Source organism: Eschscholzia californica, unplaced genomic scaffold (genome assembly GCF_041429995.1).
Source record: "Eschscholzia californica isolate CP2 unplaced genomic scaffold, dmEscCali1.0.p SCAF_4, whole genome shotgun sequence".
Classification (NCBI taxonomy): Eukaryota; Viridiplantae; Streptophyta; class Magnoliopsida; order Ranunculales; family Papaveraceae; genus Eschscholzia; species Eschscholzia californica.
The window spans coordinates 14,710,905-14,732,269 of record NW_028238461.1 but is presented as its reverse complement, the minus strand read 5'-3'; the positions used below and the strand labels follow the sequence as shown (position 1 = coordinate 14,732,269).

The following is a 21,365-nucleotide window of genomic DNA, read 5'->3' as shown; positions in this document are numbered from 1 at the left end:
GTATTAAGATAAGTATCATAACTTAGTACAATAGATTAGTAGTACATAAGATCTTAGGGGTCAATGTATTCATACTTTGTGAGAGGACTTCTCCATTCATGTGGGGCTATTCTGAGACATCTCATTTTACGTTGAGTTGATTTACCGAAACTTGTGGTTTTGTTAATCGATCCAAGTATAATACGTATAACTATTGGACTAATTAAGTGTGGATCTAGATTTGATACCCTACTAAAATGGGATGTTATTGCATGGATGTATTAGTTCTATGATCTTATCGTATATATAGGTTATGATTTATGACACTTCAAGAAACTTCTTGCGAGTCTCCTATGACGGAGTCGACAACTTCACGAGTGCCACTAGATGTATGATGTTAAATTGACGATGACTTTAAAATTGTCTTCGGATGACTAGTTAGCGGTCATACTATTTACACTTGGGGGCACATAGGGGGCCCTTTTGTTTGATCTCATGGATTTGGTAGTTGTACTAGGCCACATTGTTTTTCTTTCCCTTTTCATTTTTGTTGAAACTAGGGTATGATGTTTGGACTTTATTTTATGTGTACCAAAACCTATTATTGTTAACAGTAGGTCGCTCGAAAGAGAAAAATTAGAAAGATCTATGTAGATACAGACATAAATAATCTCTACGAATTTAGGCCTCTACAAGTATACGAATTTAGGCCTCTACAAATATGGGTACTAGCTAGGGATATCACTATCTTTGTCTTCTCCAATGGATTTGATCATAATTATCAACTTCTAACTGATTATGTAGTAGGAGATTTTGGAGTTGGAAATTTGATTTCTATCAAGAAGTTGCATTGAGGGTATTTACTTGGCTGTCTGCCTGTACTGATGTGATTGATGTCTTTCATGTGCTCCTTTTCTTTTCTTTTGTAATTGTACTACATATATATTCTCACACCCACGTCCTTAGTTTTATTTCCAAATATAAAACCATAAATAGATGGAGGGGCTTTGGGGCGTACAACTTTAGTTGGGGGCAAAACTGTGAAATAAAGACTTGGGTCAATATTCAAAATTGACCCAACCTACTGATAAGTCTCCAAAATAACATATTTGCGTTGCTCTTTAATATTTATCTTCACAGACCACCACTTTCAGTCACTCTCATCATCGTTTTCCTCCCTCCCTCTCTCTTGTTCTTTCGACGAAGGGAGTCTGAATGGTGGTAGTGATTGTGACCAGAACGAAAGTGACATTGAAAATAAAGATTAAGAGTTACAGTACAATTTGTTGATATCTTACTCAAAATATAGTTGTCAATTGGAATCAAATATAATGGACCAAAACTTGTATGCCCCAAGCAAACATTACAAATTCCCAAAACACCAACCTAATATATTGCACTTTGTATAATAAAACTAACAGATGTTTGAGAAACTGTAAAATTATAGTGCGATCATTCACAATCATTATTTTTATAGCCGATAATAATTTAATGATGAAACTAATAAATGGAAGAAAATTTGTCTTAATAGTCTATGGTTTTCTTTATAGGAAAAATATAACATTTACTTAACAATCACAAGACAAATTGTAAAGGAAAAGATTGTTGCAAAAATTGCACTTAAAACAAAAATGATAGGAAAGGCTAAAAGAATATACCTATCCAAATCTAAGTGGAAATCACTCCCGGTAGTCGAGCGAATTCATTTCTTGTTTGTTACATACTTATTTTTTTTTTTTTTTTTTTCTGTTGAGAGTGTTTGTTACATACTTGGTATTCCCTCTTTCTCAAACCACACTCCTCTTTAATAGAGTGAGAAAGTTCATCAAAAGAAGGAAAAATGACCTAAAAATATAGAGTGTTGATTTCATTTAGGTCTAGAATAGGCATTTTCTATCATTGCTCGAAACAATTGGTCAAGGAAAAAAGCTAGGGAACAAGCAAAACTACGGGTAAATTCTGAGAAGAAATCTCATACAACTTGTTTTGATTCAAGTTTCCGATTGATTCACTAAATTGCAAACTATACAAATTTCTGCTTAAAGTCTGTCTTGGCTTTCTTCCTTCCTCTAGCATTACTCAAAATTGAAAGTTGTAATTGACTGCCATTTTAGCTTACGTCAAGTAACCTTTTTCATGTCATTCTTGAAAATTAAATCATTATTATTCCTGACTATCATTTACCTGAGCAGCTAATTATATCTTAATTAAATACATTTTTCCAGCGGCGCCATAAGCCTGTTAATTTTGTAGGACATATCAGTGTAATCCATGCTGATTTTGGCGATAAAGAAAATATGGTTAGAAAAAATTATGTGGAAGACAATGACAAAAAAAACTTATGTATGATGCTTATTTGCTTAAAATGTACCTTTATATCTTCCCAAGAAAAGCAAGAGGAGGTCACTTATGTTATTTGACAATGAAACGATCCATCAAGGTCAAAATTTCCAACAATTTAGACATGACAAAAGTTGATCCTGACTTCCCAAACAACCCAAACCTAAACTTATTTAGTTTGATCTAATGTTGGCTAACTAACTGTGGTTTTGTATTATTGGAAAAGAAAAACTCTTTTGGCGACCTATTATCTTCCATAACTATCTTTTATATAGTAGTTTGTTAAACGAAAATCAACTTTAATTGCATACCAATCAGCGGCAGGCCCAAGTATTTGGAAGGCCTAAACAAAGTTAAAAACAGAGTCGTATATGACTCATGTTAGAAAAATAAAAATAAAAAATTAACAGTACTTGACCACTGAGCTGCAAGTTAAATCATGTTTCTTGTCATATAAATAAATATTATTTTAAAACTGAGAAACAAAATTTGGACCAACGTATTCGTTTTAGTGGCTTTGGGCCCAAGCAGCCCCTGGAACCAACACATATACTGTATGTATCTTCACATTGGGAAGATCAAAATTTGAATCTTCCCCTTCAATCGATTTTGACATCAGAATTGTTTGGTTCAGTTTTGAGTCTTCATTTTATATCATCAGATAAAGATTTCGGGGTAATTCCATTTTGAGGCAGTGTTTAACCGTTCATTTTGGGCTCTTAGGGATAAAAAAAATTCAATCTTTTCTGACACTAGCCTTGGGGTCAAAATAGAATTACTTCCAAAAATAATTTAAAACATAAAAGCCACATCATCACCTTATTTCTCATCCACTTCACCCCATCTCACCTCTCCCTCTATCCACCTCAAACTTTCTTCTCCGACGGAAGGTCACCAACCGAAATATTTTTACCGGCGACATTTAACTCATTTTTTAGTACTTTCCCTCTCCTTTTCCTCATTTCTCTTCTTCTTTCCCTCTCTAAACACTCTAGCGAAGGGAGAGAAGAAGAAGACATAAATGAGGAGGAAGAAGAAGGAGATAGAGAAAGGCAAAGAAGAACATTTGGTTGAAAGAACCAACAAGTACCTAATACATGACACATATCTATAATATTTAATTAGTTATAGACAGTGAAAAAACTTGAATCAGAACTGACTTGTTGACACCACAAATAAATACGTAACATATTTTTAAAATTACGGATGTCTATGTAAGTTTGTGTATGTGCAATTTGAAGACTAGAATTCAAATCTTACTGTGAATTTACTTAAACTAATGTAAGGTATTAGAGAAGAGTTAACTAAACCATGGTTAATAAGAAAGGTGAATAAGCAATGATTGTATGAATGAATGAAGGGGACCCTTGTTTTATCTTTTACTTCTTTTTCATTCTGATCTGGCTCAATTTTTTTCTTGACTTTTTTTTTTTTGTAGGTCCCACTTATGCCATCACTGTCTTTATGGATTGAATGATAAAGAGCACAGCACGTGGAGACTGAACCAAGGGACTGTCACTCCACAATAAAAGGAAAACTTATTTTTCAGTACAAAATAAATACCCCAAAACTTAATATTTATCATAATTATTCCAATTAAATTTCAAAAAAAAAAAAAAATAATTGTAAGAAAAATTGCTTTTAAAGCGCCCACCCATATAATTCCTACTCAATTGCTGTTGTTGCTTAAAGCTTATATGCCAATCCATTCACTTTCTCTCTCTAGATTCTCCTTCTCTCTCTTTCTCTCTCTAGATAGACCAAACCCAACCTAGCTAGTTTCTCAATCAATATCTGTGTAAGAATTTGCTGGCTAGAGAAGATACCATCACCCCCACTTCCAGAGTTCTTATATCCAAATTCTATAGAGAGAGAGAGAAAAAGAAGGAGACCCACAAGTGATCATTGAATCAATGGTCACATACTGTTATCTAAAGAAAGAATCTCAGGTGTTTGAGTTATAGTAGTAGCTCAGTTAGCCTAGCTAGGGCTAGCTCCTCCTCGGTTCTGTAGTATCCGTCTATCTGTTTGTTTGTCTGTCTGTCTGTCTATCTCTGTTGTGTTGTTCAACTTCGATTAGAAATGGATGGAGATGGTAGTAATGTTCGTTGGCCTAATTTTCCATTACAATTACTAGAAAAGAAACAAGATCATGATCATCAAGATAATGAAGATGATCATATGATATATAGTTCATCTAATAGATCTGGTGGGTATCCTTCCGTAGCTGCCGAAACAAGTTCAACCCTAACTGGATCAACAAGTTCTACTACTCATCATCTTCATCAAGTTACAACAACAACAACACCAGCCCATGATGATAATCAATCATTAAGTAAGAAACCAGCTCCAAAAAGAACTTCAACTAAAGATCGACACACGAAAGTAGACGGTCGTGGTCGTCGTATTCGTATGCCAGCTGCTTGTGCTGCTAGGGTTTTTCAATTGACTAAAGAATTAGGTCATAAATCTGATGGTGAAACTATTGAATGGTTACTTCAACAAGCTGAACCTTCTGTTATTGCTGCTACTGGAACAGGTACAATTCCTGCTAATTTTACTTCTTTAAACATTTCACTTCGTAGTTCTGGCTCTAGTATTTCTGCCCCATCACAATTAAGGTTAAACCCATATTTTAGTACTCCAAATTTTGTTACACCCCAATTAAGAATTCGAAGCGAATGGGAACGAAATATCTTCGATGAATCTTCATCCCAACGACAAGCTTTATTCGGGCCGGGGAGTGGTGGTGGTGGTGGTGGTGGAGGAGGAGGATACTCATCGGAAAGTTCGTCGTCTAATTTATTGAATTTTCATTCAAACAGTCATATGGTAATGAATAATCCTATTTTACAAACTAAACAAGAAATGGATGATCACCAACAATCTTGCCAAGAAATGTCATCAAATACAGATGAGGGAATGAGAAAGATGATGACAACATCTCAACAACATCAAATAATGGGAAGTTACTTATCAAGTTCCGGTTTAACGTCGTCATCGTCGAGTCAAATTCCGGCAACTTTTTGGATGGTTTCAAACCCTAATAATCAAGTAATGGGTAGTCATCATCAAGATCACCCAATATGGGGTACTAATACAACAATGCAAAGAGATAATCAATCTATGACTAGTAATACTCCTAATACTACTACTGGATTACAATTTATGAATTTCCCAACTCCATTGACTCTATTACCTAGCCAACCATTTGGTATGAGTATCGGCACGACCGATACGAATTTGGGAATGTACGCAGCACTAAACGCCTATAGGCCGCTTCATGCTAGTGGTGGTTCTGATCATCATCCTCAAACAAGTGATCATGTTTATGGAAACAATGAAAATCAAGACACAAGTAGTAGTCACCATTCATAAACCCTAGTTTGATTTCCTTTCAATTTCTTTGTGTTCTTTTCTACTTTTACTTATATGTAATTGCAAAACATTTGCAGGTTGAGTTTTCCATCTCTTTGGGTCTAATTAGATTCAATTTTTGGTGTGTGATCAGTGGGACATATATAATATATGTGATTAGGGTTTGGTGAGAGACCTACTATAAACATAAGTATGACATGTTAGTAAATGATTTATACTGTTATTATACTTAGAATTTATGTTTAAGCATGATTATTACTGAACAGATTTGAATTGCCTTAAAGTATAAGTTAATTAGGTCCATGTTTCTTTGTGATTATAAGTGAAACATGATTAACTTAATTAGGCACAATTAGGGTTAGTAAAGTACTCAAGTCATGTACAAAATATAATTGGGTTTCACTAACAAGGTACAATTAGTACTTGTTAAGTACTCTATATAACATAATATTCATATACAAACAATGGGTACTTAACACATTCTAATGAAACTCAAAACCAATTAACTTCCAATTAGTACTCTCTCTCTCTCTCTCTCTCTCTCTCTCTCTCTTTCTATATATATATATATATATAACTAAAAATAGTAAAAATGTAATATGAACAGCTTTCTTCATGAATCCATATCTCTCATCTCCATGCATCTAGCTAACCTTACTGCAAAGTTTAGAAACTATTATTATTATTATGATTCATAAAATGTCAGAATAAAGAGAAATGGTGTGGGTTGAAGTTGAACTATTAATTGTAATATTTAATAAGGTGGTGGGACCCCTGACCTTATCAGTTTCAGGTACTGGTAATCCTGCTCTCAGGTGGTGAGTGACCTTAGCCCCACCACCTCCTACTCCTCTCTCTCTCTCTCATTGTCTCAATTTGTGCAAAACTTATGTGATATGGATACTTAGTTTTAGTAATATTTTCTAGTGTTTAATATTAGAATACTTGTATAGGACACCTAGATAGCGCTATCACTTTCGTTGTTATATCTACATTTTATGTGAGTGTGCATTTTGTTACTTTCACTAACTGGATAACATCGAAGAAAAAAAAATACTTAGAATCATGTTTCTTGACTGACCGTTTTTCATTTATTAAATCTAACACATAATACAGATGTCAGTACACTGACATCTATAATGATGTCTCTGTCATATATAGTTGTAATTCTATAAACTGATGTACATTATATTGTATTCAAAAGAAAAAAAAATCATATCTTTTATTCCGATGAACGATCATAAGATGATTTCTGACTATCACCTAAGAATTAGGTCTAGCACTTAGTTTTCTTGTTTGCCAATGCTTTTCATGAGGTGCCAGTGGTAGTAGTAGTAATAGTGGCTAGCAATCCTTTAATATCATGTGGTTTGCCAGGCTTTGTAGTGCAGAATCCTCTCAAGTGGCCAACCAACTTACTGAAAATCTTCCCTGTGTACAGTATTTCTGCTTTGATATAGACACCATATATATAACCCCTTCCTCATCATCTCTCTCTCTCACTCTTAGAAGAAATTTAAACTTGATTTTAGAATTGTGTTATAAAAGTATTATCATTTTGAGCCTTGATTCTCTTTCTTTTAAAGGATAAAGGGAGTAGATAAAACTTTTAAATATTGAGTAGAGATATCCATTTTGTGGTATCATATAAATCATCTCCAATTTAACCCTTGGATATTATGGAAAATTAGACTGTGGTTGTTTGTAGTTCCAACTTTGTAAGAATTAAATTCTATTACCACTTTTTTTGTGGAAAAAGAGCACACATTAACCAATTAATTTGCTAAGAAAGGAAAATTCATTTGTTGCATTTGACATGCAAAAAATAAGGCCTACTCTGTTCATGTTGAATTGTGCAAGAGACGGACTTATGAGGTTAGGCTAGGTATGTTAATTGTGTAATCCTTGATCTTAGTCGACTTCCAAAAAAAAATTGTGTAACCCTTAATCTTTTCCAACTTTGATAAGGTACTTGTCAACCAAGATGGTTGCAACGGGTTGAATCCCATTGTCGGCACTTTCAGTTTCTTTATTGAATTTTCCGTAACTTAATGAACCATATGGTTTTGCAAAAGAGTTACTATAAAATATGCGTGATTCTTTTTTTTTTCTTTAAGATGAGAGATACATGTCAAGAGAAATTTATCAACATTCTAGTACTCAATTGAGTAGCCTAATGTTTTTTTATACAAGCCTAATGTTTTGTTATTATATCTACTTAAAAAATATTAGTGATTTGTTTATTATTATGTGATACATCTAATTATAATATTTTGTTTATTATCTTGTTTTATTTTATTTTCTCTTCAGTTTGATATATAACTCCGCTCCATTCTGGACAAATCTTTGAATTGTTCACATAGGAATAGAAAAATCCCAGAAGATAGCCAACAATTTTTGATTGGAGTGGTAAGAGGTATAGTTTTCCACTTTAGAGGTCAAGGGTCGAGGCACGCTGAACGATTCAAAAAAAAGATACTAAGGGATAAGAAAAACATACAGAAATCGAGAATCACACTGAACTACATAGTATTTCTGCTCAAAATCAGCTTAAATTTTATTGTTCTCGAGCATTACTTATGTGAGTGTGAAACTATTCATTCTAAAAAGCAATAGTTTGGCAAATGAAGGGGTGAGGTAATTAATGTAAGGTTTGGGAAAATCAAGATGAGATGGAGACAGACCCAGGATATCTCCAAAGGACGGAATAGTAACTAGTGATAGATGGAATCTTAGAGAGGGATGGGGTCCATGAAGAGGCAACAAGAAATCAGAGATCATGTGCACTCAAAGAGTCTGTACTATGATAAAAGTCATAATGGCCTTGGTACAATACTTGCTACTCTTCTTGTGAAGGACATTACCTTTGAAGTCAATTTGGTTGGGTCCTTTTTTATTTTATTAATAAAGCTACATCAACTTCCTTCATGGCTCCATAATCTTTTTACTATTTTGGTTTCGAAATTCAAAATATTTTCAAAATTGATATGCGGATGAGAAGATCAATGTAAAGTGATGATGAATGGAGGGTGAGATGATACCAAGATTTCAACTAAGGGATCAAAGTTATTAGTTACGATATAGTATGTGTCTCGCGACACGTCAAAATTGCTACAACAATTTATGGGGTTGCATATTTTGTGGTAAACAAATTTTCTATCTAGATTGTTTTGCCCTACTCTTGTCTTACTCCTAAAATCTGTAAATAGGAAATAATGCTCAAGTTTAGAGAGATATGACTACTGAGAGAGACGACAAGAGACTTAGAAGGTGATTGAATAAAATTGAGACGGATAGAGATGATTTGAGAATGCGCAGGAGAAAAATTAGAAGTTTTAGAGAAGGAAGAAGGAAATTTAGAGGAGAGGAGACCACTACTCCACATTTGAAACGATGCAGATTTGCTAATGTGGGTCATTATTTGATGGAAGCCCAACTATGATGGCCTAAGATATGGGCCACAATGGGCAAACCGAACCCTATTTGGGCCATCATTATTCAGGAGCACCCCTTGACAACACACTTGCCTGTAATTAAGCTATTTTCCAGTTGATGGGATCTATAGGTACCTCAATCGTATAAAGCACTTCTTTTCCTCGTACTTGGAATAATTGTAACAATAAGAAATAGTAAAAGAAATCGAACTTTGTGATGACCCATTAATTAGAATTACGAACAACATTCGTTTAGCACTGAAGATGATAGTCGTAGAAAACCTCGTAAAATATGAGAAAAAGTGATAGCTACATATCGGTTTTTTTTAACAGTTATAACAACTATTTTTTTAATACATTACCGATTCTTTTCAATAAGTACATCCGACGGAGCCACATATACTCATGATTAGGGGTGAGCAACAGTTGCCCAACCCGACTGGACCGATTTTGGCCGAATCGAACATACTGATTTTTAATAGAGCTAAGGATGTACAAATGTGTTGTATAGGTTTGTGTTGTATGGGATTATGACCCATAGTGGTTGTTAGTCAGTTAGTTTGTTATTTTCGTTTGTTGGAGAGTTAGTTGCTTACCTAACTCCTCTATATAAACCTTTATAACTGATTAATCAATAACAAGAATCATTTGTTAATATGGTATCAGAGCTTGATCCTCAAGCTTCCTCTCGTCTTCAACCTTCAACTTTCTCTCTAAATCACCATATCTTCATCATCTTCAAGCTTTAACTTTCTCTCTCTTTGTTTCTTCTCTTTTTCTTCTAAAAACGATGGATATGATTACATCTCTTTCGATCAATTCCATGGGAATGCAATTCTAATTAAGCTTCAATCCGACAATTATCTAGCTTGGAAGTCTCTATTCCTACCAATCTTGAAGAAGTATAAAGTTTTAGGTCTCATTGATGGATCAAGGCCTTGTCCTACAAATTTATTGATCAGGATAGAGATATTATCAATCCAGAGTATATTGAATGGATAGATGAAGATCAAACACTTCTAATTTGGATTAGTTCAACTCTTTCTGACTCAGTGGTTTCTTATGTGGTTCTTACAAATTCTTTAGCTGAGTGATGGAGAATCTTGAAGAGTCATTTGTTGCTTCTTCTACTGCACATGTTCTTCAACTTGCGAGACAATTGCGAGATATCAAGAAGGATAATGTTTCAATTCCTCAATTCCTTGCTAAGATCAAGAAGATCTGTGATAGCCTAGCTACTGCTGGAAGTCCAGCTTCTTCCAAAGAGATAATTGTGAGTATTCTTGATGGATTACCTTCTGAATTTGATTCTTTTGCTACTTCAATTAGAGTTCGAAATCCACCTGTATTTGTTAGATGAACTTCATAATCTCCTATTAAGTGAGGAGATCACCATTAATGATAAACTCAAGAAGATTTCATCTTCAGACAGTAATGCTTTTGTAGCAACTCCGGCAAGTAATGATTCTAACTTCGAACCTAAATATCAAGGCAATTCCTCTCAACATTCCTTTCGAAATCAGTCATATAACAATTCCAATAGGAATGTTTCGAATTCAAGAGGCAGAGGTGGCTATCTTCAAATTCTTATGGAAGAGGTGGTCAATCCTTTCGATCTCCATATCCAAATTCCTCTAATTCTTCCTATAATCCTTCTAGTTGACCTATCTGTCAAATTTGTAACAAAGTTGGACATACATCCACGGAGAGTTATCATCGACTCAATTTTTCTTATCAAGGGAAATCTCGACCATCTAATATTGCTATTATGCTTGCTTCAGCCAATATCTTTGGCCAAAATCTCTGTTATGCTGATTCAGGTGCATCTCATCATATCACTCCTGATATCTCTCAATTAGCTTCATTTCAATCTCTTCAAAGGCTGAAATCTGTCATTATCCCTAATAATGGTTCTATGAAGCCTATTTTCTGTAATGATTGCCAATCGGGTCGTAGTAAGAAACTTTCTTTTCACGTTTCTCTCTCTAATGCTTCTCAACCCCTAGAATTACTTCATGTGGATTTATCGGGACCTTGTCTTGTTTCTTCTGTAAGTGGATTTCGATATTATGCTAATATCATTGATGAATTTTCTAATATTGATGGATTCTCCTCAACAAAAAAAAAAGTACTGATGGATTCTAATGTTGAGAATCAACTTGATGTTAAAATAAAAGTTCTAAGAACTGATGGTGGAGGGGAATTCTTACATTCTTCTTTTTGAGAAATGCTTCAATTAGCTGGTATCTCTCATCAAATGTCATGTCCTCATAGTCCTGAACAAAATGGAGTAGCTAAATCAAAACATAAGCATCTTCTTGAAATTGGCAGGACTCTTCTTATGCAATCTCATCTTCCTCATTCCTTTTGGTTGGAAGCTCTATTCACTGCCAACTTTCTTATCAATAGACTACCCACACACGATTAATTAACTTTCTAAGTCCCTTTGAGAAGCTCTTTCACTCTATTCCTGATTATAACTTCCTCAAAGTTTTTGGTTCTTCATGTTTTCCATGGCTTAGGCCATATTCCTCTAACAAGTTGGCTCCTAGAAGCAAAGAGTGTGTTTTCATTGGTTATTCTCATGATCACAAGGGTTATGAATGTCTTGATGTGTCAACTGGTCGTGTTTACATTTCAAGACATGATGTTTTTAATGAATCTCATTTTCCTTACTCAATTCTTTCTTCACTCACACCTGTGTCTTCTATTTTTCTTCCTTCTTTACACCCTTCTCCTATCATTCCTACTACTGTTCCTCCCTTTGTTCCTGCTCCTATTATTCATATTGCTCCAGCTCCACCTCTTCTTTCACTTCCTCATTCTCATGTTCCTTCTCCACAACCTTCTTCATCTGCTTCCTCTTCTTCGTCCAGTAATTTCATTCCTCAGAACACTCACTCAATGCAAACTCGAGCTAAGTCTGGAATTTTCAAACCCAAATCCATGCTTCTTGATACAAAACACCCCAGCTCTCAAATTCTTCTTTCTCAGTCTCTTCCATCCACACCAACATGTTTTACCCAAGCTAATAAAGACCCCTAGTGGAGGGAAGCAATGAGTGAGGAGTTTCGCGTTCTTCAAAAGGCTGGGATTTGGTCCTTAGTTCCTTCTAGTCCAAATCAGAACTTGGTAGGATGTAAATGGGTCTTTAAGATAAAACAAAAGTCAGATGGTTCAATTGAAAGGTACAAGGCTAGGTTGGTTGCCAAAGGTTTTAATCAACAGAAGGCTATTGATTACACTGATACCTTTAGTCTTGTGGCTAAACCTACCACCATTAAAGTTCTCCTATCACTTGCAGTTCAACATGATTGGGAAATTCGACGGTTAGACGTTAGCAATGCATTTCCTCATGGGAATTTGAAAGAAACAGTGTTTTTGTCACAAACTGCTGGTTTTCAAGACCGTCTTCATCCTCATTATGTGTGTCAGCTTCACAGATCCCTCTATGGTTTGAAACAAGCTCCTAGAACTTGGTATGAAGAATTGGTTATTTTCTTCTTGGTTTGGGTTTTCAGAAGTCCATTGTTGATTCCTCTTTGTTTACATATAAATTTGGTTCTACTTTGGTATACATTTTGGTCTATGTTGATGACATCTTAATTACAGGATCCAATTCTACTTTATGTCATCAAATCTCTGATTTAGGCACCAAGTTCTCCATGAAGGATCTTGGTCCTCTCAGTTATTTTCTAGGATTGGAAGCTCATCAAGATAGCCAAGGGATTATACTTACTCAATCTAAGTATATTTTTGACCTTTTGCACAAGAACAATATGACTGGAGCAAAGCCTTGTGCTACTCCTCTTGTTGCCAAAACAAGGCTTCTTCCCTCTGATGGCCTTCCTCTTTCTAATCCTACTTGTTATAGAAGCATGGTGGGTGATCTTAAATACCTCACCTGGACAAGACCTGACATTAGCTTTGTTGTTTGCCAAGTTTGTCAGTTTATGTATTCTCCCTCTACTGTGCATTTTGAAGTTGCCAAGAGAATTCTCAGATATCTCAAAGGCCATGTCTCACATGGTATTAGGATTCAAAATCCTCTCTTCTTGAAATCACAGCTTATGTTGATGCTAATTGGGTTGGGAGTCCTTTAGATAGTCACTCAGTTGGTGGTTATATCATTTATCTCAATGACAGTCCAGTTAGTTGGTCAGCTGAGAAGCAACCAACAGTTTCTCGCTCCTCCACAGAAGCTAAGTATCGTGTTCTGGCTCAATCTGCTGCTGAGGTGGTTTGGATATGTCATCTTCTTCAAGATTTGAACTACTCTCTGTCTACTCCACCATTATTGTACTGTGATAATATCTCAGCTATTGCTCTAGCAGTCAATCTTGTGTTCCATTCGAAAATCAAGCATTTATCTCTTGATTTCCATTTTATTCGAGAGTTGCTGGCTTTTAAGATGATTCGTCTTCAACACATTTTAACCATTAATCAACCTGTTGACGTTCTTACTAAAGCTCTTCCTGCTCCTAGATTTCCGTTTTTGCAATCCAAATTGAAGGTTTGTTCTCCCATCCCTTCTATTTGAAGGGGGTAATAGAGCTAAGGATGTACAAATGTGTTGTATGGGGTTATGATCCATAGTGGTTGGTAGTGGTTGCTTTTTTTTTTTTTTTTTGATGAAGAGGGTTGGTAGTGGTTGTTAGTCGGTTAGTTTGTTAGAGAGTTAGTTGCTTACCTAACTCCTCTGTATAAACCTTTGTAACTGATTAATCAATAACAAGAAACATTTGTTAATAATTTTTCGTACGACATAAGAATCGACTTTAGTAGAGACTCGAAATCATAATAGTTCAGACATTGACATTAAATTTTAATTTTTGTTCTTTTTGCTTAATTTCATATTTTCTTTTCTCTAATGTTTTCATTTTAGGCATATAAACGGTAGTTTATCGGATCAGATATAGACATATCCGTATCCGATATCCGATAATTATTCGACTAGTATTATAAATCAATATCCGAATCCGATAATATTAACGGATACCGGATAATATCCGATATCTGAAATTTTAACAAGATTATAAATTTTTTCTTTAAAATTTTAACCATTAGATCTAAATAATAAATTTCAACCATACATTTTATATATTATTATGAATAAATTTAAATTTTTATTATTTTTTTATATTACTTATCGGATACGGATATTTATCGGATCGAATATTAGTGTATCCGTATCCGATATCAGATAAGCAGATATCCGAATCCGATATCTGAAATTTCGATTTTTTTTTTATTCGGATGCGGATCGGATGTCGAACATTCAGATATCCATTGACAAGCTTATTTCATTTGGTTAACTGAGCTTAGTCGGGCCGACTAACCAATTTCAGTCGAGTCAAACTGAATCAAATCGAACGAAGTTGACAATTTTTCAGTTTGATCGCGTCATTTTCAGCGGACGGTTTAGTCAAACTGCAATTTATTAGTTTAGCTTGGGCCTGTGCCCAAATGGCAGGCAACCCACAAGTGGGCATTCCCTACTTGTGATATCATTCTACTCAAGGCAACTGGCATTTGAATCTGTTGAAATTAGAGAGTGTCCTCTTTTGCAAATTCTCATTTCTTACTAATTCCATTCAAGGACACAAATAAGTCTAAAATCACTAACCGATACCCTCTCCTCCCAAATCTCCGTTTTAAATACTCTTTAATGGCTAGGGTTAGAAATTTGTGGAATCATGGATGTACTGCGTCATTGATTTGGTTACTTTCTTTCATTCTCTTTTTCTTATTATTCCGATTAGCAGTTCGAAATTCTTCTCAAAAGTATCGATTAATGGCTTCAGGTATAAATTTCTCAACTTTCACCTGATAATTGTTGTTTATTCGATTTCTTTATATATTTTGAAGATTTGATTTTGATCTTCATTAATGCAAATTAGAAGTGTTAGTAGGAGTACATTATGTCGGTTAAGAACAGGAAATAACTGTGCTTAGGGTTTTCTTTTGAACTAGTATGACATTTTAACTAGTAATTCATAAATGAATAGTTTTAATTGATAATTAGATTGAATAGTTGGCATTCCTGACTGAGAATCAGTCAAATTTTATTTTTATTTGAAAGATTAAATCATGAGTTATGACAACATTAGATAAAACGTCAGGAGGTTGTAGTAAGCTCAAGATAAACCGGCATTAAGGTCTATGATAACCCCAAGACCTTCAAGTTATAAGGAGAATGTGGCAAACAATTGGAAAGCAATTGTTTGCAAATTCATCCGATTTCGGAATTTGTAACGATTTCCCCCTTGACAATCAATGGTAGAATGAATGGTTCATAGTCGATAAATTTTCAAGAAGCGGGTGGCGAGTTTTAGATTTGGCTGATTGTCTATTAGGGTGATCTAGATGGTACGTTCAAAATTTAAAAACTAAAGTTAGATTTGGTTCAATTTGAGTCCCCACTGCAAATACCTATATAAGTAAGATCGTTGTCTTTATCAGAATTAAGTAAAAACATCATTTGAAATTATTGGAATATTTTGGATTTTTATCCAAAAGGTTTGCTACCTATAATATGAAGTCAGTAACCAAATCATTCATTCCTAGCAGTTCCTTCAACTTTGAATTCGGATAGACGATCAAGATTGTATGATAAAATGGAACAAGATTTGCAAGTGAATGGAGCTGTGTTCCTTCAAGGTGGGGAAACTTCTCAATCCTTGTCTCTTTCAGATATTTTTACTCTGAAGGATGGGATTGTCACTCCTGTACATAAGGTACTAACATGAAACCTTTATCCTTTTTGAAGCGTACGAACAAAACATTTCATTTTGGAATGCTATATTTAATCTCTTGTTGTCCTTAGGCTGCAAATCCTCCTGTTCGAGCTAATGTTCTGTATTTGAGTCCAAATGTCTCGGAACCTATCTCGTAAGTGTCCATTTATGTTACTTTGTACTTCATGAATTAACGATCTTCCTTTTTATGCTGATGTAATCAGCTATTGACTGACCATTATGATATATGATTGATGACAGTACTTAGATTTGAACTCTAACGTCCTCAATAGATGTTCCTTCTATGCGTAGCATCGTATTCTACCAGTAGAGCCATGCTTCTTGAGAAATATGGGGTAGGCGCTCAAGTGGTGTTCCACCAGAGCTCATGACTGGGGGGGTCCTTATATAAATTCTATCTCTAAACGTAAATACCTTATATCCTCAAATTTTGACTAATGCAAAGTAGTCTATCATGTTATGAAATGTCATATATATACCCTTATATATTATAGTTATGTGAATTCAATGTTTACATGAACATCCATGTAGTCTGAAGTTTGAACCGAAACTAAGTCAAAAAATCTTCTCCATCAAAAGAGGCAAACAGATCATAGTTTTAAAATGTGTATCAGTCAGTATATGTAGATCACCTGTCTAGTATTACATTAGTAAATTTTCTTTTAGGTCTAGACAAAATTGTATGAGATACATCCCTCTATAGTATAATAACAACTTAGTGTACGGATAAAGACTACGGAAAGATATTTCATCGTTGATATACTAACTAGTTCATATGTCGTGTTCTCTCCCTTCATTTTGTATACTTCCAAAACATTTTGTGACTGGGTCATGTGATGGTTGCTGCAGGCAAGCTGTAAGGGACATTTTTCTTCCCTACTTTGAAAAAGGTAAGCTATTGTTTCTAAATGAAAAGCTAATACACGAAGAGTTGTAATTTGCAAGTTGTGTTTTCGTTGAGCAAAGCAAATTTTTGTATGTAAAATACAAAGGCAACACTCTAGTAGGTGTCATGCTCTGAACAAGTAGGAAAACCTTCGTACTTTGCCCCACGAATGAGGTCCAGTAATTCGTGATAGATTTTTCCCATGGAATACATTAATCTTCTCTAGGAGTTGAACTTTATTTGACCTGCTTGAACTCTCACTTTGGTCTCCTCAAGGGAACCAACCATTGTCTGGTTTTCACTTCTGTGTTTAACCCAATCTTGTGTAGAGGATTAGTTAATCAGTGTCATCCTACCTAGAATTGGCATTATTTTTCTTCAATCTTCAAGATTTGTTCTGGATATGGGCAAGAACCCATCCTAGTACTCTTAAGCTTATAGCATACCCCTAACAGAAGACCCAGATAAGATATCAATAGAGATTTTTTATGGCATAGTACATTTAAAGCTAGAACAGAATAGTGTGGTCTCGAGTTTTTAATGAATATCCTTTGCAAGAGTATTTATGTTATTCCTATATAGTCACTGAATTTCATGCTTCCTTTGTCTTTTGCAGCAATCTGGTTCCAGAACTCCAGCTTATATCACTTCAGCATGTTTCATGCCTCAAATCATATAATAGCTGTTCCTGCTACAGAAGATGAGGTTGTTGCATTTTCTAGCCATTTCATGTATCTTTATTTGGTTTGGTTACAATTAGTAAATTACTAATTGTGTTAAACCCTGTATCGTGCTCTATTAGATAGAGGCTGAAGCAAATGCAGTTAAAACTGCCGTAAAGGACGTCTGCCCCTTGAACATTGTCTTGGATAGAGTGGTTTTAACTTCAACTGGAGTGCTTTTGGGTTGTTGGCAGGTAACTCCTATTTAGGTTCCTTCTCTTTTGGTTGTTCCTCTCATGTGGTCTCTTTGTAATATGTGTAGTTTAATAGGATATGTTCTCTACAATCTATAGTAGGAACTCTGCTTGCCATACTTCTATGATAGTGACAGTGCTTGATGGCGTCCTTTGCTATGTCTCTTACGTACAGTCTTTACTTTTGGATTAACCACTATTACATTATTCACAAGAGACAATATGATTTAAATTGAACACTCTCAGTTCAGCATACCTATTGAAATCACTGCATGTGTTTGACAAAATTATCCGAATGTCATATGTGCATGTTTTGTTGCTTAGGGGAGAAAATAATTGCTTTGCACCCCTTTGATGTATTGCTTTATCTATATTTCTAGCTTACTTCTACCAATAAAATCCATGCTTATTATAATCCCCCCAAAGGTTTTTTTCCAATGAATATAGACAGGTTAATTTCCAGTTATTAATGACCATACTCCTTTTTTTTTCAATTGTAGGTGAGCTCTGGGACAGATCCCGTAACAATTCGTGAGAAACTAAGAAATGCTCTTCCTCGTGCACCTGAAAAACAAGTGGTAAGAACATAACTTTTTAATCAATGAACAACTCGTAAAAACATAAGTCTGTATGTCTATCCTTGTAATAAGAATCCCAAGTTTTGAGTATCTACAGTACTTGGATAAGCCAGCAAGAGTTGCTTGTATAAACTTCAAAATGAAATGCATATTCGTTCTATTGCTACCCTTGTAGTGTTTGTTATCATAATTATCACTTCTTACGGTCTCACCTTTACCTTGATACCAATAGCACCAAATGGATGATCATAATTGTGAATCTAGTGTACATTCCCATATAATTTTATTGGGTAGGATTGATGCTGCAAATTTGGCTCGCCCGTTCCAAGTCGGGAGTTGATTATTGTGAACCGGACGAAGGTCTGGTTCATGAAGAATCTTAGAGAGGAGGACACTACGTCAGGCTGGCTTCACAGAGCAGCGATTACCTCCCTCTCTTGACAGTGGAAGGATCACGAGTCATGGCACCTTCGGTCCAACTCGCCTAGTAAGCTAGGCCCGGTTGAACGTGCAAGGGTTGATTGATTGTGAGTATTAAGTAGTCACAAAACTTTGGTCTCTCCCTTGAATGATACTTAATTACTTACCAAATATCAGTAGATCTCCAGAAGGCAGTGCTACTGACTGGAAATTTTCAAGTCGGTATATTTTAATTCTTTTTACGTATTTGAGCATGAACCACGCTGATTGTTTAGTTACTTGTTATAGCTATTGAGGAAAATTTCTTATCGATGTACTCCTCTAATATTTTGATTACTTCTGTAGTATGATTCTGCTATACTTCATACTACATTTGCAAGACTTCTGGGGCACCCTAAAATTTCTTCGGAGGTAATTTCTTATAGCTCAGTCGTCTTTAATTGCTTCCCGGAGCTGTATGTATGGAGATCATGCTAGGGGTATGAAATGTATTTCTAGTAATTTTTGTTGATCTGTATCATCTATTCCTAGCCAAATTACTAGATTCAAAAGAGTAAAGACTCTCTTCCACAGGTTTAACTGCCACAGGCCCATATAGCTTTTACTTGTAAAATTTGGAAACCTATGGAAGATCAACGATATTGTAATAGGATTGATAAGGTAGCTTTTCGGCGAGAAAAACAGTTAGTAGAGGACTTTTCACATTGAGGAAAAGCACCATATACTTAATTGGATAAAATATCAGTCATGCACACATTTAAAATAAATTAGTTTAATTTTTCTCAACCCTATTAATATAGTTGGGGTTAAATACAGTTTTCTTGGCATTCTACTTCCAGGTTTAGCACACATGAAACGGCAGTTCATTAACTTCTTTAGCTTATGGGAAAACAGATAGAATTTTAGTAAGTTTCAAAAAAAGATAGAATTTTAGTAAGAACATAGCATTTCGCTGTTGCCCTTAGACGTGATAAAAGGCCTGTTGTTTATGAAAACCTAACTTTTGACCTATCAGTAACTCTTGAATTATCGTCATTTTCAGATATAATTTAAGTCATCACTCGATCATTTTTACTACCCAATGGTACTTTCTGTCGTATAATTTTTTTGTGCTTAGCTTTGGGTTCTGCATATTACTTCTCCATTTTGTTGTCTGCAGGAGCTGCTTAATCAGCCCAATCAACTACAGTTTTTCTATGAGCTGGTTGCTCGTCTAAATGACAAAATTCGTGGATCTGAGGTATTTTTCCAGTTCAAACAGATTTCCTGTTTGGGTTCAGTCTATAATGTTCTTAGTTTATTTTCATAAATGGAGAGCACCTTTTAAGTTTTTATCAGCATCAAATATTTGATATATAACATGAATACTCCTTTTTATACAAAATTGGCGAGTCAGATATTATACTCAGCATGTTTGTCGAATCTTGCTGACCCTGTATCGGGATGTTTGATACCAATGTCCATATTATATTAGATTTTTGTCAATAATTCATATTCGTGTTGTAAATGTTATATTTTTTCTTCAAAACCATGAGCATATGTGTTCTTTTCAGGCTGTAGTTTCCGAGCTTTGGTACGTAGAGGAATTTGACATGTTGGCCCTTGCACTGGATGGAAGAATGAAAACACGAAAATTCAACCTTGAGTGTTCAAAAGCTTGATCTTTTTTCTAAGAACCCGAAAGTGAGGAAGCTGAAAAAAAAAGTTCTTCTATACCTACGAGTTCCTTTTCCAGCAAACGAGTATGTATATCACAATGAACCAGATGTGCGACAATTTCTACTGAAATTTCTTCATCCAAATGAGCTTCTAATCTGGATTTCATAACAATCGAAAAGAGTTCTATAATTTGGAATCAGAAGACCATCTGATAAGCTATAAGATCATCATCATCATCATCCTATATATGTAAGTTATGTAGTCTTTTCTGCACTCATGTGACATACAATAATTATCTGTAGTCGTTTGTATTTCCATCTGTATTTCCCTCTGTATTTTAGTTTGCAACCCTAAGTTGCTCTTGTATAAACAAACAAAGTTGTAACTTGTTCTGTAATAAAGTTTCTAAGTTCAGTGTTTCTCGAAGCTTCTGGTTCGTCACTGTTACTGATATTTCAGAAACATTCCTTGGTTTTCTCATTATTAAAAGAATTCCGTTATTTAGTTGTGCCAGTTGAAACTCTGTAAGTGTGGGTTGTGTTTGTCTTATAAAACCCTTCATTTGAATGACCTTATAATCAAAATTCTTATCATCATTCCAACTTGGTTTTCTTTTTCTTGAGGATATTTCATTTGAATGACTATATAATCGGGTCTGGTGACTCAGACTTGTTACTTTTAAAATACTAACGTTCACCTCTAGAGGCTTACTCCCCAATGGGTCGGGCCCGATCGGCTCGAGAATTTTATGTCCATTAGAGTTATCGATAGACTCTGGCAGGTTATTTTTAAAATCTTAGGGTCCAAAATTTGTCACATCTTTCAAAGTTTATTGGGAATAGAGCGGTCTGAATTTGGATTTACACTATAAAAAAGAAGAGCTCTACCCGTTACTCAAGATAAGGGCACCTTGGGACGCTGTCGACATGAACACGGCAATACCAAGGTCCAGTAGGCCACTAGAATTTCATCAAATTTTGAGAAACTGGACCATTAAAAATGAAGGTCATTTAAACC

The 21,365-nt window shown here is 35.0% G+C and overlaps 2 protein-coding genes and 1 pseudogene across 2 annotated transcripts; all 3 read left to right on the top strand.

Annotated features, from left to right (window-relative positions):
* Nucleotides 1-3,994: 3,994 nt before the first annotated feature.
* On the top strand, nucleotides 3,995-5,905 carry LOC147543034 (uncharacterized). Its single transcript, XM_086636029.1, has one exon. The coding sequence runs from the start codon at nucleotides 4,402-4,404 to the stop codon at nucleotides 5,695-5,697; it is 1,296 nt and encodes a 431-aa protein (XP_086492155.1). The 5' UTR covers nucleotides 3,995-4,401; the 3' UTR covers nucleotides 5,698-5,905.
* An 8,701-nt stretch (nucleotides 5,906-14,606) lies between these two features.
* LOC147543032 (uncharacterized) lies at nucleotides 14,607-20,774 on the top strand. The gene is made up of 10 exons (XM_086636027.1): nucleotides 14,607-14,935; nucleotides 15,702-15,868; nucleotides 15,958-16,022; nucleotides 16,739-16,779; nucleotides 17,392-17,480; nucleotides 17,578-17,691; nucleotides 18,192-18,269; nucleotides 19,035-19,100; nucleotides 19,849-19,929; nucleotides 20,243-20,774. The coding sequence occupies exons 1-10, from the start codon at nucleotides 14,800-14,802 to the stop codon at nucleotides 20,348-20,350; spliced, it is 945 nt and encodes a 314-aa protein (XP_086492153.1). The 5' UTR covers nucleotides 14,607-14,799; the 3' UTR covers nucleotides 20,351-20,774.
* LOC147543033 (signal recognition particle RNA) lies at nucleotides 18,548-18,764 on the top strand (annotated as a pseudogene).
* Nucleotides 20,775-21,365: the final 591 nt, after the last annotated feature.

Bases quoted from the DNA above. Each gene is read 5' to 3' on its own strand.
- LOC147543034 (XM_086636029.1), top strand. From the start codon at position 4,402: ATGGATGGAGATGGTAGTAATGTTCGTTGGCCTAATTTTCCATTACAA.
- LOC147543032 (XM_086636027.1), top strand. From the start codon at position 14,800: ATGGCTAGGGTTAGAAATTTGTGGAATCATGGATGTACTGCGTCATTG. The intron at 17,692-18,191 runs GTAACTCCTATT...TTTCAATTGTAG, and splicing joins TGCTTTTGGGTTGTTGGCAG to GTGAGCTCTGGGACAGATCC. The intron at 19,101-19,848 runs GTAATTTCTTAT...TGTTGTCTGCAG, and splicing joins ACCCTAAAATTTCTTCGGAG to GAGCTGCTTAATCAGCCCAA.